Below are 16,470 nucleotides of genomic sequence, written 5' to 3'. Positions count from 1 at the left end.
TGTTTCAAAATTGTTTTTATATAACTGAATGCACTTTTAGAGAAAATGTTTTCAAAACCAATCCTTAACAAAAATGCAAGTTAATCATAAAATATCACTTGAAGTGTTTCCTGCAAGAAACACATAACTGGTGTTTTTGGAACGAAAAATATCTTCACTAAAACGCTCATTCATTTAAAATCTTCCAAAATTAACCAACCCTGACTTAACGTAATGATCCGATTCGATTAATCTGATTCTTGATGAGGTTAGCTTTTGGAGTGTTACATGGGTTAAAGTAGAAGAGTCGGTGACCCCGCCACTATCGTACATGCCGCCGACCACATCCAAATCCACATGCATCCGATTCTTTCCATGGTCTAAGCAACTTTGGACTTGCAGACTTTAATTAATTCATTAAACTTTCAAAATTATGATTTTAATAATATTACGTTGGCAATTTTGTAGCGCATACATTGATTAATCATTACGTTACAAACGATGATTACAACTTTTCTTGTGCAAAGCTACAACAAAAAGACAACCTGCACAGACAGCGACAGATTTGATTTGGATTTAGTAAGGAAGAATGGTTTCGAAACAGTGCACCCCATCAAGTTCCGGCGCGAACCTCGGCAGTGTTAACGGCATCATCCTCCGCTGCCGTCCTTGCTGCTGCTTCTGCTGCTGTGCTTGTTTACCACCGGGCTCTGCCGCCGCTGCTGAATTATTGCAAGTATCTTCCTCGGCCTTGGGCTTCCCGTCCTTGGAGAAGCTCCATCCCAGCTTCTGAATCGTATCCAAGGACATCATCGTACGTCGCTGTCACCTTGAACAACAAAATCTACGGCCCTGATCTGATTTGAAGCAAGGAAACGAGTAGAATTGGGTACTTAAAGGTATCAGGGAAGGGAGAGCAGAAGAGAGAGAGCCGACAAGAAGGTTGGTGGGAATTAGGAGGACGTTTGGTACAAGTTGCCACGTGCATGGCTCAAATCGCATTTGTTCGGTCTAACATGTTGTGGTTACACACAATGAAGTTGTGTCTCAGGATTCTCTCCCTCTCCTAATCTCTTTCTCCTCCCCTTCCCTTCTAATTTAAGTCATATCTACATCTTATATTGAATTTTTATAGAGACAAAAAGTAATGTGTGAAAAGAGAGGAGGAAGGGAGAGACAACTCCATCTATGTGCGTATCTAAAAGAAGTTTCGGAAGAGTGCAAGGATGATGTCGTGTCCAAATTCTAATGACTTCTGGATGAGAGTCGTACGTACCAGAAATGCTAATCACATATCATTATTTATTAAGAGTAATGCTAGAAAATTAAATTTGTAAACTAAATTTGCAAATTAAATGACATGTCATGAATAAGAAATAAACACGTTAATTAACAGTTAAGCAATAATTCAATCATCAATTTCCATATTATTTAGTTTACAAAATTTAGTCTCCCTAACATGTGTTATCCATGATCATGACCATTAACCACTTCACCGCATTTCTATCCCCACGCCACGTGATCATATCAATCAATGATGATGACACGAATCTAAATTATGAATAATCTACCTCAAGGTTGGTTTGGGCTTGTTCAATTTTTTAAAAAGCAGATTCTTAAAAAACTTAGAGCTAAAATTGTGTTTGGCAAAAGATTTTTTTTTTTTTTTTTTCTTTCAAAATCATGAGTTTAGCAAAAAACAGAAGCAACTCTAATTATGCTTCTCAAAAAAGTGCTTTTTTATAGAAGGCGGGTAAACAATAATCTTTAATGAAACTTTCATATTGATATAATACCCCATCTATTGTTAAATATTACCAAACACTTACTTGCATAGCAATCTCAAACTAGCCCATAGATCTATGACATATCAACTCCATCGGTCCAACTATATTTTAAGACTATGAGATCCTCAAATTCTATTTTCTCCATCATAAGAAAGTACAATTATCTACTTAACACTACAATTTACTGATATTTTCTTCACTTGTACGTGGGAAATATTAGATTTTTTTAACATGGCATGTTTCTCGCATTCAACAAACCAATGGCCACTCGCTCCACAATAATCACAATCCTTCAAAACAGTCTTCACCACGCACACCAAAGTGGCTACCAACACCGCCGCCACATTCCGTACAAATAACGTCGTAGCCAGAGCCAACGCTAGCGGCCTGGGTACGGGTAGTCGCAATCGAAGTAGCCGGCACAATATCAGCAACCGGAAATCATCCCTTGACAAAGTTGGGCAGCGGCTATTATGCTCTCTTGCTGAGAAAAGCAAACGAGGAAGATGTCGAAAATTCGAAATTCATTTGCAAGGAGGCAACAACGTACAACGTCATGTTTATGTTGCAGGCTTTTCAAGGAGTTTCTGGAAAACTTGAACGTTCTCAATTAATGTACGTCAATTTAGCTCTTTCGCGATCAGGCAAATAAAACCGCAAAAGAAATCAACTCCGAGAACAAACACTTTGGATAAGAAGCTTTGGATAAGAATTTTTCTCAGTTTCAAACTAAAATTTGGAATAGAATTGTTCATGGAATTGCCTAAAGTAAAAAAGAACGCAACGGTTAAGACAATCTCTAATCGAACAAGCTGAATGCCATTTCATCATCGCGCTCTTCCTCGGCTTCTTCCAGCAAATACAGAACCGGAGAACTTAGATAACAAGATCAATGTAACATCAAACTCGAATTCAAAGGTAGCATGCAGGTTAGATTCTGGACAAAATCTAAGCGGAGACGAAATTCTCACCTTCTTCTCCTCGACTGCAGGAAGAGCGGCGCTGGTAGCACCACCTGCACCAGCAGCAGAAGGGGGCACGGCTACTGGAGGTGAACCACCAGTTGCGCAAGCATTCAAAAAAGGGTCCTCGAGGTTCCTCTTTTCTGCGAGCTTGCCAAAGAGGCCAGGCCAGCATGACTCCACCGACACATTAGCAGATTTCACCAAGGCGCCGATCTTCTCAGCCTATTTAAATCCAGCGTAAAACAAATTTATAAACGAAAGAAACTCGAAAACCTACGTCCTAAGTTAAATATAAACTCCACAAATAAATATATAGATAAAATTATAAGGTGTATATATATTCGTAAAAAGGAAGAAATGAGGAGCAGTACTTACAGTGATCGAGACGCCATCGTCCTGAAGGATCATGGCGGCGTAGGAGCAAGCAAGCTCGGCGGTCGACATTGTATCGAAAGACTGGGTGGCACAACGCACAAGCAAAGGAAACCATGGAGGAAACTAGGGTTTTGGAAATGGGGTTTTGTATAGGAATTTATCACGGTTTTTTAAATAATTATGTACCACGGCAATTGTCAACAGGCCCAATTTTCTTTTTACTTTCTTTGGGGGCACAATTTTCACGTAATAATGCAGTCAAGTAATCGGATGCAGCTACAATAATATAAGTGTTTTAGTCGGTAAATTTAATTTTCACAATTGATTAAATCTTCTATTTTTAATCAATCATTCAATATTACGTAGTACTTCAGAAATACTTCCAATAATCAAGATAATTAGTTAATTAGCTCTGTTTTGAAACTGCTTTTGAAGGAGCCAAAATCGCTTTCTAACAAGTGTTTCTTATAAACACATGTAATAGGCATAAAGCTCAAGAGCTTAAAAGCATTTGCACCAACAGGGGTACCAGGTTCAAATTCACCTTCCCACTGTCGCTCGAATAAAAAAATCCGTAAAAAAACCACCCGTATAATGTAACTTTTTTCTCCTCTAGATGTCCCAAGTTTGAATTCCATCTTCCCGTATTAAAACACAAAAAAGCATGCAACCATCGATAAAGCGTAAGTAAATAGCAACCGAGTTGCGAGTCCAAAATGGTAAGAGCTTAAAAGGTACATGTAGCATCACAACCTCCATAACCAATAGATCTTTGTTTTGCTTTGGGCGCACACAATCAAAACAACCAAGCAACAGAAAATCCGACGACATAACCTTGGGGAAGATGTCCCGAAACAGACCAAGTATTCTCGACAACATTACGCCTCCATTAAATGTAAAATCACTAAGCATTATAAAAACCACATACTGGCCACAATAAGGACAACTAAGGTTCTTAAACGTGACATTTTCAACAAGTCGGACGTAACAAATCCTCGCATCTAACACCAAGGAAGCCGTGAAGATGACTTGCCAGAGAATCAGGCACTACCCAACCGCGCCTGAAAACAGATCAAGTTCAAAGTAAGCATCAAGGATATCACATAAATGTTGCCATGTCTCAATAATGCGGCAAGCTTTCAAATTCATAAAGCTTGATAAAAGCATAAACGATTTTTCTTTTATTTATCATTTTTTCCATTTCTCTATGCACTTTGCTTCCAACTAGCTGTTGGTGTGGCGTATTTCTTTAACATTTGCTTCCATGGGTCTGAGTGCATCTCGCACCAACAGCTAGTTGCTCTAGGTCATTATGTGAATCCTATTATCCTATCCCCAACCAAAAATATCCTCCAAAAATCTGCTTATGTTTTTCAGATTACGTGCAAGTTTTTAAATATCACCTTTCTATGTTATGTGCCACCAATAGCTAGTTGCTCCAGGTCATTTCTAAAAATTCTATTACCCTACGGTCCTACCCCGAACCAAAAATATCCTGCAAAATCTGCTTTTGTTTTTCAGATTACACTTTCAAGTTTATAAATATCGCCTTCCTATGTTATGTGCCACACAAACTAGTTTTATCAGAGCAAGATTCCACTTACAGGACGAGGTGATTCTGACCTTGACCTTGACCTTGACCTTGATATTGATCTTGGCCTGCAATAATATAGACATGCATTAAATATCATAAACAAAAACAAGAATTAAAGGACCAGAACCACCTAGTGGAAAATGTATAACAAAGCCAAATACCTGGAAGATTTAACAGGAGATGGAGACCTAGATCTTGATACTGATCTTGATACCGATTTTGATACAGATCGCTCCAACGACTTGCTGCATAATACAGAATAACTCCCAAGATGTGGCACACATGGAAGCAAGAAAAACAGAGAAAAATAATGATAAAGGATAATAATAAAAGAACTGGGACGGCTCCGGTACCTCCGATCCCTTCTTACACTCCGGCTTCTGCTACGACTTCTACTGCGGCTCCTTGAGGGGCTCCTATCGTAATATTTAACCTGTTCAGTTGATGCACAAACAACATGACAATGTTCTTACAGTGCACCTATGTCCAGCTGTCAGCATCATTAGTGTAATGCTTAAGCACATAAACTACTCTAGACCTCTCAAAAGACTTATTCCAGGATTACAAAGAAATATATTTGACACAAAAATCATGGATTTACGATGGTCTAGGAAGCATAGAAACAGCTATCCCAAAGAGAGGATATATAAGAAAACTTCCATAAACATAAAAGTTACCCGAATATGAGTTCTTGCCCAAGGATTTTTAAATTCAGTGTCATCAAGCTTCCGGATCTGAAAAGGAAAGAGAAAAACCAAGTGAATTAGCGTTCAGCTTAATGGCAGGTAAAGGTCCTGTATTTCAACAACTCACAGCATATTTCATGTCATCAGAATTGGTATAATCAACTAAGCCATAAGTCCCTGCATACAAACAACAATACCATTTGGTGAGAAGATACAAATTTCAAAGCATATCAATTCAGGACCAAGATCAGCTGCATGGTAATCAGAGCTTAAGTAATGTCCATCTTCGATAAAGTAATATGCTCTTGGGACCGTAGACATTTTATTCTCTGATCCTTATATCTATACCTTCACTGTCACGAGAAACCTCAGCAAAACACACATCACCAGCTCTACGCATATGATCCTGAAATCAACAACCAGTTAGGACACCAATATTGCAGACATTATTTGAAAACAAAATTGTGACTAAGAGTTTCCACACCTTCAAGTCTTGCCAAGAGGCAGAAGAAGGGAGATTACGAACAATAACTGGACAAAATGAAATTATGAGTCAAGCAATAAACAACGATTAAGAAAAATATAACTGAACATTACTTAGACAATTGCAAAGCATGTTTAACTCATTTAGTAATGTACCATCCTAGAAAACACACCTCGATACTCAGAATGACGTGAAACGCCAAACCGACCCCCACCACTGCCTCGGTCATATCCACTACGACGATCACTTGAAGATGGTCCCCTACCCCCATGGGCAAGTTCAACCTGTATTGAGATTAAAGGAGACATCAATAAATGAAGCAACCAAAGACATGAAAGAACAAACATATTGTTTTAGTAAGCCTAGGGATCTTTTAGTACCCTTAAACGGCAACCATCAAAGTTATACCCATCACGCCCTCTTATTGCATCTTCTGCATCCCGAGAACTTTCAAACTAAAAACCAAACACACGCAGAGATTACTAGCAATCATATAACAGGTGGTGGCCAACCACACACAGAGTAATCCATAAGAGAACCAACCGGGTCCAAATGCATGCATCAAACCATTATAAGTACCTCAACAAACGAAAAACATGGAGGACGTGGTGGAATCTTCAGTTCAATATCCACTATGCGGCCATACTGCAAGAGTAAATCCATTTTAGAATGATTTACTACCTTAACCATTCCTCACCACAAACAAAACAAAAATACTATCATATAACATCTTTTCTATAGGAAGCATTAGAAAGATATGTGTTTTATATTGTTCTATATTATAACACTATTATCAATTAACAACTTTTTACATCAACGAATCAGATGAATAGCACAAGAATATGATGAAAATAAAGTGCAAGAACTAAACTAATTTTTTAATTTTCAACAAAAACTGATACTGCATATCATACATATACATTGAGCAATGTGTTGTTAAGTACATTGTTAAGTACATTAAGCATGGAAGTCACTGAATGTACTTTCATATGCATCAGAAACTGGACATAATTCAAAACTCCATGATGAAATGCACTGGTAATGCTAAAATACAAAAAAGAAGCGAAATTCTATGGAAAATTTTGATGCAAACCTTGTAGAATAGATCTTCAACCTCCCATTCTTTTATATCTGAGGGAAGGTTGCCAACATAGATTGTGCGAGAAAATCGACCACTCATTTTTGACACCAGAAGATTCCGGCTCAAAACTTTTTACTGCATTAAAAAAAACAATTCCGATAAATGTTTTGTCCAACAATTTGAAAATAGAATAACACTACAACTTCAGTGTCCAATTATCATCTGCATACACTCTGTTGACAATATCAAAAGAAAAACAAAACCAAACTATGAAGCAAACCAAGAGAGCAATCCTCGAGGTGAGCCGTGCTCCACAAGCTCCATTGCTCATTTGCTCCAAAAGTGCTCCAAAGCATTATTTATATTGAAATAAAATTGGATCTCGTCATCCTCTCCAGAATTTTAGCAGATGTATAGATCTTCTGAGAGTGAGCAAGAATCTCCCATAATAAAAATAATACCCATAAGTCCAAAATGATTTCTCCCACTCCCTCTCTATATCCCTATGTACGATTGCAAAGCTCATATTTGTCCAAGCGCTTGCCATCTATCATAAAGAAAGCATTTGTGTTATGAGATCAGGCAAGACTGACATATATTTATGAATTTACCTTACTCAGCCCTCTTTAACAAAATTGAAAAACAAAAAAAATGAAAACCCTGGAAAATTAATTCATATCCCTTAGTTAACTCACTTTCACTAACTCTTGCAGAGTTGCATAAATATATACCATATCCAGGGTAGGGGATCGAGATATGAGTCTGTAGGCTCACGTAATTGATAAATCATATAACTACATTCTGAATTTTATCATGGAAAAGCTTGTGAAATGTTGCACTTTCCAAGCTTAATGGATTCTGTTTCTTAACCCAACTTCTCATTAAATTACATGTAGGACATGAAAAGGGTGTAAAATTCTTCCAGCGTAACCAAAGAAAATTTACAAGCTGTACTAGTTGAAGCAATAATAGGGAAGTCCATCATCCTGATTGATGCTCCAATCTGAAAAATTCAAAACAATACATAACCCCGGGAAAGGCAAGAAGGATATAATATTGTATTGCATGCATGGGAATAAGTGAATAAGATGAAACTCATTAATCAAACAATAACACTTTACCTAGAAATGTAAAGAACCCTGCTCGGTAGAAGTTCCCTAAATCTATCACCCATAGTTGCTGAACCTACAAGGTATTTGTCTAATATCTACTCCCACAATTACCGTCTGAGACCAGTAAATGAGGCGACGATATGAACAATATCTCCTTCCACCTCACATCCAAGTGTCCTCGGGATAAACACCAACCCAGCACCGAACCCCTTGTCCTAGTCTTATGTTTGGTAAGCCATAATAAAGTAACCTAGATAAAGCAAAAGCTATTCAATATTTCAAAAATAATCTATGGGTTGACCACTTATATAATTACATGTAAAAAAAACAAAATGAAGTCACTTCAGAACAGTACAGCAACATTGGTAACAGAAATCATAAATACTTTTTTGATGTCTTTCAATATCAAAGACAAAAGAAAGAGTCCAGGAGGTAAATACCAATTGTAAATCGAGATTCCTACATATCAAAAACCCACTTACAACAGCAATCAAGTTTCAAACTTTACTATACTTTACTCCATGTCAGGTATTGTATGCAATAGTCAGAGAAACATATCCACAAAATGATATCAAATTCAAAACCCATAAATAATCAAAGATTCAAAACCTATTGGTCGCAGAAAACCTGAAACACAATTGCGCACAGTTTCAACAAACAAGACATGAATCGAACCAATGAACAATGACAGCGCCTACGAAACCCTAGACATACAGTATAATTAATCCCACAAAACCCCCCAAATTAAAAACCCTAATTGCACTAATGCGAACAGAAAGAAATAGATGGGGAAACAGGACGAGTATCAAACCGGGAATTGATTGGAGAGCTTGAGAGCTGGCGAGCGTGCGAAGTAGCCGAAGAGCTTGAGATGTGATCGCTAGGGTTCCGCTTTCGCTGCGTCGAGAAACGAGATGGAGAAAATTGGGCTTATACAGTAAACTGCAAGAGAGAGAAAAACTGAGGTCGATTTTCTGATTTAGTTGGTCGGTGTGGTAATCAAGTAATTATGGGAGTATATTGGGCCTGATATCAACTTTCGGCTTTGGGCCTGATATCAAAATTATAATGTTGGCCCTAATTTCAGGATCAACTTGCAAGTGACCTTACAGTGGTGGAAAAGTGTTGAACCCTTATATGACAGAGTGGGTTTAAATCCCGTTGGTGGCTAGTCTAATGTCTAATCTAATAAAATCCATCGTTTGAAGAAAAAAAATTTAAAGATCAACTTGGGTGAAGGACCTTGGGCCTTAAAATGAGATAAATTGTGTGACCCAAAACTAAGATCCAGTTTGAAATGCTTATCTGATAAGCACTTGCTAAAAGCACTTCACCGGATTAAAGCATGTTTACCAACTCAAAATGGTGAATTTCATGAATCGGAGAAGTAAAAAATATGAAAGGTACTGAATTATAAAGTAATTTTGGGTTAGGGATTCGGATTTAAAATTTTTAATGCATGGATAAGTACTCTTAATCATTTGAACCAGAAACATTTTCTCAAATTTTCAAGTATTAAATTACTTATGGCTAAGAATCTCGCATACTTTTTTACCTTGTGTGTTATGCAACAAAAATGGAAAATCAAAATAATTTCAATCGTGGAAGTTAAAAAAAAAAAATGAAATTCATGTTTACCGACTCAAAGATGAATTTCATGAATCGGAGAAGTAAAAAAATGGGAAGGATAATGAATTGGAAAGTAATCCTAGTTAGGAATTCGAGCGTAAGACTTTGAATGTTGTAAATATTCTTAATCATTTGAGTTACAAACTTTTTTTCAAAATTTTCAAGTATTAAATTACTTATGATAAGAAACTCATATACTTTTTTATTTTGCGTGTTACGCAACAAAAATTGAAAATCAAATTAATTTCAATTGTGTCAACAAATGTAAGGAAAATCATATGAATTGTTTCGGTACCCAAGTCAAATAAGTAACACCTGAAAACTAATGTCATTTTTTTTTTTAATAAAGGGGACCAGTTGGTAACTTCGTCACGGTAGTCTACCATTTCAGAGAGATCGGAAAGACTCATAGAGGTTTTCAACATCCTCTTGGGCACCATCGTGTGATTCAATGATGCCAAAAATTGAACTCAGGACGTGTCGTGTGAATTGGATTTGTCCCCAATTACCTAATCATCGTTGAAAACTAATGTCATTTTGTACTTATCCTTATTGACTAAATATAACATTACATCCCTTATTTTGCTTCCTCTTCTTTTTTCTTATTCTTCTGGTCCCCTTGGGAACGTTTTTCAAAGTTTTTGACTTGCAATGTCCACCCCACCCCCCCCCCCCCCCCCCCCCCCTCTCTCCCCAATTAATCTGTTTGTTAACTAAAGTTAACCATATAAGAAGTCTTGGTTGTCAAGTTAGTCTTTTTTTTTCCCAAGACTATCCACATTCCACGTACCTTGTGTGTTGGTTCTAAATTATCAGCTTACAAGTTGATCCATCCAACGGGTTCGATTTAAATGGGAGAGGGAGGACATTTAAATAATTCAATATATCATTAATGTAAAAACGACGAGTTTTAATGCAATGAAAATGTTGTTCTTTTATCATCGAAATGTCATATTCGAGTCAGAAAAACAGTCTCTTTATAAAATAAAGGTAAGATTGCATACGATAAATTATCTTCCAGCCCTCACAAAGCAGATAACCTTATTAACTTTGAATCACCCTTTTATTATATATTAACGTAAGCTTAATTAACTTAAACGGCTTGGCCTCATGAGGAATACTTTTGACCTGCATGCATATCACCCTACGCGGAATGTTGAATAATTTCATCCCTACACAGACAAAATCGACCTACATAGACCATACATATGAAAATATTACTGTATAGAGAAATTTTATAGTATGTATCGGTGTAGGGTATAAACCGAAATCACTAGTTGCACGTCTAACTATTTATTTATTCATAGTATGTCTAAGACAAAGTATAGCATAAATTTTGCTATATAAAGAATTTTTTTAATATGCACCGACGTATAGCATACACTGGAATTCTTAGTTGTTACATTCTTAATTGCACATCTAATATTTCATTCTTCCAGTACGTCGTCTCTTGTAACATGGTAGAATTTTCGCTATTTATTAGAATTTTCTAGCGTGTACTATACACCGAAATCTTGAGCATTGTTTACATATTTTCAAACCAAACAGTTCCTTTCCATGAATCATTTTTACACGGATTTACTATGATAATGCTATTCACACATTATTTTCACTTCCTACTCATCATTATTAATTTTTTGTCATTAATTTTGTTCAAAGGTTTCTTACTCCCGCGCCTGCCATCGCCAGGCTCGTGTTAGAATACAAAGATAGTGGTACAATGACAAAGCCCAACAATGGAAGCTTGGGACGAAGATGGAATCACACTGTGTAGGATTTGAACCTACGACGTCGGATTTTGGAGACCCATGTTCTACCGGACTGAATATTTATTTGATCCATAGCAAAAAATTGAAATGAATGTGTAAAAAGTAAAAATAGATGCGTGGATAGACCTCTCATTAACCTTTACAATAACGTTCAGAGTATCAAATTTACCCCTACCTTTTACTTGTAGTGCAAACTGAGTTCGAAAATAACCGCGAGTTGGGACTGAGTGCGAGGAAAAGTGACCCCCTTGTTTACATATTTTTCGGTAACAACAAATTACAACCCCTTTTATTTACATTTTGATGTTTTGCTTTGATGGTGCAATGCAGAAGCCATGCGTGAAACTATCGGAATCGTTGATCCATTTTAAGCACACTGTTGCTAGAGAAGCCACCTGACCAGCCCACTTTCAGTTGTTGTCTATTAGCCTCAAACTGCATGCATTGGGAAATTGCAATATGTTGGCTAAACCCAAGAAGGACCCCCAGATAGAAGTTGAGATTCTCTTTTGATTTCTGTGTTCGGAGTAATTGAATTCAAAAATCCAGACTGCTTAATCTAAATTATGCAATCTTCATTAGCCCATCTCACTAACTCATCTCACAGAAAATGAAATCTTTCAACGGCCTAGATCTCTCTCTTAAACGACTCGAATTTCCGACTCCAGCTGCTCCAGACACAGAGATCCGAAAAGGATTTCAACTCCTTAGCTAGCGCTGAATTAATTTTCTAGTGGTTTAATAGTCCACTGCTAATTAGTTCACCACTAATGTTGTTTTAAACTAAATCACTTGCTATACCAAACTGACACACCCTGACCGGAGTCAAGGTATGGTGGCCATCACCCGAAGGTGATGTAACCAAAGCGTGAATGATGTAAAAATATGAATAAATTAGAACCAAACTAGAACATATTTAAACTACTAAAGTGAGTGTGCAGTAGTGGGTGGAACCCAAAGAATACAAATGTTCAAAGCATAGATAACACAAGCAGCGTAGATGAAACTAATTAAGTACTTAATACACAACGGGATAAGTTCCTACACTTAATAGGAATATGTCAGAATCGCTGCCTAATCATTGTACACCACAAAGTAATTCAGCTATCTAGGACCTGGAGGGGCGAAAAAACAGAAGGGTGAGTGGGTGGGCACAAAAATAAAGATTTATACTACTAGTTAATAGGTATGAGAGTTTATAACAACAAAATATTAATGCAATTAGTGGTGGAACAACTCAAATTAAGTTGTATATAGTTTTGTTATGCCTCTGAAGTGGGACTTTAATATTTTTCAATATGAATGAGATATGGTCTGAAAAGGACACCACTTAAAACCTTTACAATCGAGTTTTCGTACTTTAGTTTTGCTTTTCAGTTGTTGTATTTTACTAATGTTGATATTCATGTCTTACACTCTTATTGAGATTTTTCGATGAATATTGTTAATTTGATAAATAAAAAAGATCAAATTTTGCTGCCAAGATCATTGCCAATTCCAACATTAGATCACTGGTTTGCTAAATTCACTCTGGCTTTTCCTACTCGGGTGGATTAGTTACATGTTAATTGGCTTTATAGTTGCAACTGATTAGATAATTGGCAGTAAAAGGCATAAGTTTTATTTTTCGGTCAAGGGTAAATTTTATACCAACGAAGAACAAGTATAAATATAGAAGTCTCGAGACAAGTTAAGCATTAGATCCCAGCACAAAACAAAAAAATAAAAATAAATAAAAAAACCCTAAGTAATCAATAGCCCCTTCCGCCACCATAGTATCGGAGATCCACCACCAGACTTCAACCTAAAATTCGACCAAACGATGCCCCCAAGAAGGAATGAACACAGAGCTCCATCATCTTTGAAACAGCACCACACAAACCGCCTCCACAAAACACAAGAAGCTCATGGGAATACATAGCCCAAATGCAACAGTGCCAATAAAAACAAACATATAGAAAGTAACGGTGTAAACACCTAAGCCAAAGCACTACACACCCTTCGATACACCAGCATGAAAGCGCAGGAAGGATATGTGGATGCATATCGACTAGTCTTGTCAATAAAGCCAAAAGATTTGGTTCGACTAGTTTTGGTTAATTTTGTTTCGTGAGTGGATAATCTAGCATGGCGACTAATTGGATGTCACAGTCAGATTCATTGCCTTAAAGAAATAAGCAAGAACACTTTGGACTACGTGGCAATAAGGTAACCCTTGAACAAATTTAGGGCAACTGAAATATTGGCAGGGCCCCCATCATTATCTGGCGTGGTCCCCCACCAAAACAAATATGGTCGATTTTGTGATCGCAAACTAGCAAGAAAATGGATGGATCATAAAATTCAGAACATGTTTAAGAAGTCCCCCCCTCCACAACCCAAAATGCCCATCATTTTAAACATGTTTTATTGTCTTGAAAATGAAAAAGGATCCGACTTCTCGGTTCTTCCACTTCTCATACACTTTCATTTTTTTTTATTTTGTGCGATCACGGTTAGGTTACGTTAATATTTTATATTAATTTTTTATATAGATAATAAGATAAAAAATAATAGTAATATAAAATGTTAACGTGGTTTAACCGATATCGTATAAATAAAAAGAAATAGAAGTGTATGAAAAATGAGAAAGCAGAGAGGTCAGGTCCAATGAAAAATGATTACTGCACATTATTTTTCACTTATGCGCACTTTTATGGTTTTTTATCTATTGCATTGAAAAAATCAAATAAGATGAGAATAAGGAGGAGAGAGAAACTGAAAAATGAGAGAATCCAAATTCGTAGCTGCTATATTTTGCCTAAAAAGACGAAAAATAAAGATAAAATTTGTGGAAGTTTCGGCGATGGGGGTGATGATGACTGAGTTCATCTTGTTGTCGTTGAATAGTACCAGCAACAAGGTGAAGGACCACTGCCTGCAGAAACCGCCCTCTTCCATCGAGCGTTTATTTCAATTGTCGATGAAATTTTATCCTTCAAATTTCAATAAAATTACGCAAATTATATTATTTGTTGTGTGTTTTTTATTTCAATATTTTTTTGTAATTGTTTAGGAAAATAAATTTGGGAACATTGTGATGATATATATATTGTTTTCTTTCTCTTTTGGTGGTCGGGCACCAACTTGGTATTCTGTCTGGGAATTCGAAACGGCATCTAATTATCGACATGTATTTTTTGTAAATTATGCCATAATATATAAGTAGAATAATTACTTCTTGATTACAAAACCATTTGTTTCACCAAGTAATAAACACATGAAACATTTAAGTATGACCAACAAGCAAATGAGAAAATTTTGTAGCATGCCGGAAACATGGGCTGTAGTCATGTGTTATAATACAAGTTGGTGAAATTTTTTTTGTAAGTATATATCGAACAACTTGTATTATGATATTTGGTGTATCTGGCCGTGTTATCCGCACATTAAAAAATCTCTCCAAGCAAATTATGGATTTCTCTTTTATGATGTCAAATTAATTATGGAGATTTGAGATAAAGGCTTCTATGAATTCATTCTATAGATTTTTCTCTCTTTAATCGAAAGAAATGAAGTGTGTTTGGTGCACGTTTGTAAACATTTTTCCATTTTTCCTTAGTGGATGATAACTTTGTCGTAAAATCTTCACATCAAGTGTCACTTGTGATAGGGTTGTGCAAAGGTTCGAAATTACTCGTCTAATTCAATTTTAACTAGTTTAACCTAATACAGTAAAACAAGGTTGGTGTCACGGTTACAGTAACATTTGTTGGCAATTTGAATAATGAGTTTCACTTTTGTTAAGTGCGTGAACCTAACCGGTTTACGAGTTATATTCATTTCTAGAATCTTGCGACACGCGTCGTGTTTCTATTGGGTATGCGTTCTTGTAGTGGTCATCTCCTTACAGTATGACCTTTACTCTTCTAACCCTAAAACATAGCCTCTATTTTCTCTCGTCTCATATACACCGCTATGCTTGAACACCTTTCCTCCTCTATCTAGGGTTGATGTTTGCTCTCCTCCTCGCCTCCTCAATGTCTTTTTTCGAATTTTCCTTGTTTATCAAAACTCTTCGAGTTATCATTTCATCACTCTTCAAGTATTTATGATTTGTGATTTTTTTTTTCCGGGAGTTTTTCTCTCTTGATTTAGTTGTCCGTTTACCTATTTATCTTGTTTCTTGTGCTAAAGAAATGTTTCTAGATATTTTACCTATTCAATAGCGTTGATCTATTTGTTGCTTAATTTCAATTTGAATTTATGCTTTTGTTTGGTTGTTTATGAACAATTATAGAGATAAAACAAAGACGCAGGAACGAGCTTGCAGTGTCGAGTTGTTGTCACATGATAATCCAATTTGGTTTGATCAACTTCTTGATAGATGAAATGACTAATGTGTTCTAATCAGCCGACTTAAAATTTGAAACATCAAAGTTTGAGTAGGTCGAATCGTTCGACGGATGGAGTCACAACCCTTTCCAACCAACAGACTTAACCTAGTGCTTGTCCAGGTACTATCCCCTATGCTTGGATCAGATATTTTCCAAATTCCAAGATAGTTAAATAACTATAATTTGTTCGATATAGGCGATTAAAAATGCTCGCCATGAGCATAACAAAGACATGAGAAAGATTAATCCTCTCCATCTAACATTTTATGGTCCATTTCTTAATAATTTGATCTCCATCCGTGGAGGCTTGGAACTCCCATACCCAAACATAGCCACTATATCTTAACATCCTTTTTTTTGAGAACTTTAATGAAAAGTTTCCGGTACTGTTCATTTTAAAGAAAAATCATATTTAAAAACTAAAATGTTAATTCTGGTACTATTCACTTTATCCTTTATTTTGTCATTATTATTAAAACTCAAAATTTTTAAGTCATTTTCATTATTATTTTTTTGCCTGGAAAATTGTGAAATGGAACTAAGCAATAGTAGTTATTGTTTATTTATTATATTATACACACTTATATGCACAAAATTTATAATAAATAAACTAAGTAGGTAAAGATATATAGC

At 36.2% G+C, this 16,470-nt stretch overlaps 2 protein-coding genes across 25 annotated transcripts; both read right to left on the bottom strand.

Moving 5' to 3' along the window:
- Window positions 1-2,458: 2,458 nt before the first annotated feature.
- On the bottom strand, window positions 2,459-3,324 carry LOC137735647 (large ribosomal subunit protein P1). Its single transcript, XM_088697096.1, has 2 exons — window positions 3,107-3,324; window positions 2,459-2,953 (listed from the first exon to the last, which is right to left on the bottom strand). The coding sequence occupies exons 1-2, from the start codon at window positions 3,173-3,175 to the stop codon at window positions 2,594-2,596; spliced, it is 429 nt and encodes a 142-aa protein (XP_088553222.1). The 5' UTR covers window positions 3,176-3,324; the 3' UTR covers window positions 2,459-2,593.
- A 485-nt stretch (window positions 3,325-3,809) lies between these two features.
- On the bottom strand, window positions 3,810-9,055 carry LOC137733753 (serine/arginine-rich splicing factor SR34A). Of its 24 annotated transcripts, none has more exons than XM_088697085.1 (16): window positions 8,875-9,044; window positions 8,073-8,313; window positions 7,647-7,954; window positions 7,232-7,498; window positions 6,964-7,086; window positions 6,450-6,515; window positions 6,251-6,325; window positions 6,043-6,154; window positions 5,871-5,917; window positions 5,735-5,792; window positions 5,514-5,563; window positions 5,378-5,434; window positions 5,054-5,133; window positions 4,862-4,945; window positions 4,711-4,765; window positions 3,810-4,167 (listed from the first exon to the last, which is right to left on the bottom strand). In XM_088697085.1, the coding sequence occupies exons 5-16, from the start codon at window positions 7,048-7,050 to the stop codon at window positions 4,147-4,149; spliced, it is 792 nt and encodes a 263-aa protein (XP_088553211.1). In that variant the 5' UTR covers window positions 7,051-7,086; window positions 7,232-7,498; window positions 7,647-7,954; window positions 8,073-8,313; window positions 8,875-9,044; the 3' UTR covers window positions 3,810-4,146. The 24 variants fall into 24 exon arrangements, with proteins under 24 accessions (XP_088553211.1, XP_088553216.1, XP_088553200.1 ...); XM_088697090.1 differs by having other exon boundaries at window positions 7,897-7,954; XM_088697074.1 differs by having other exon boundaries at window positions 4,862-5,133.
- Between the last annotated feature and the right edge of the window lie 7,415 nt (window positions 9,056-16,470).

The sequence above is a fragment of the Pyrus communis genome, chromosome 7 (genome assembly GCF_041283825.1).
Source record: "Pyrus communis isolate YQ-2024b chromosome 7, ASM4128382v1, whole genome shotgun sequence".
Lineage (NCBI taxonomy): Eukaryota > Viridiplantae > Streptophyta > Magnoliopsida > Rosales > Rosaceae > Pyrus > Pyrus communis.
Note: the sequence above shows the minus strand (reverse complement) of the source record. Positions and strands in the feature narration are given on the sequence as shown.

Excerpts from the sequence above, each read along its gene's own strand:
- LOC137735647 (XM_088697096.1), bottom strand. The coding sequence starts at position 3,175 with ATGTCGACCGCCGAGCTTGCTTGCTCCTACGCCGCCATGATCCTTCAG. Across the intron at positions 2,954-3,106 it reads ACGATGGCGTCTCGATCACT|GCTGAGAAGATCGGCGCCTT; the intron begins GTAAGTACTGCT and ends GGATTTAAATAG.
- LOC137733753 (XM_088697074.1), bottom strand. The coding sequence starts at position 7,050 with ATGAGTGGTCGATTTTCTCGCACAATCTATGTTGGCAACCTTCCCTCA. Across the intron at positions 6,516-6,963 it reads TTGAAGATCTATTCTACAAG|TATGGCCGCATAGTGGATAT; the intron begins GTTTGCATCAAA and ends TTACTCTTGCAG. Across the intron at positions 5,134-5,377 it reads GGGCAAGAACTCATATTCGG|GTTAAATATTACGATAGGAG; the intron begins GTAACTTTTATG and ends TCAACTGAACAG.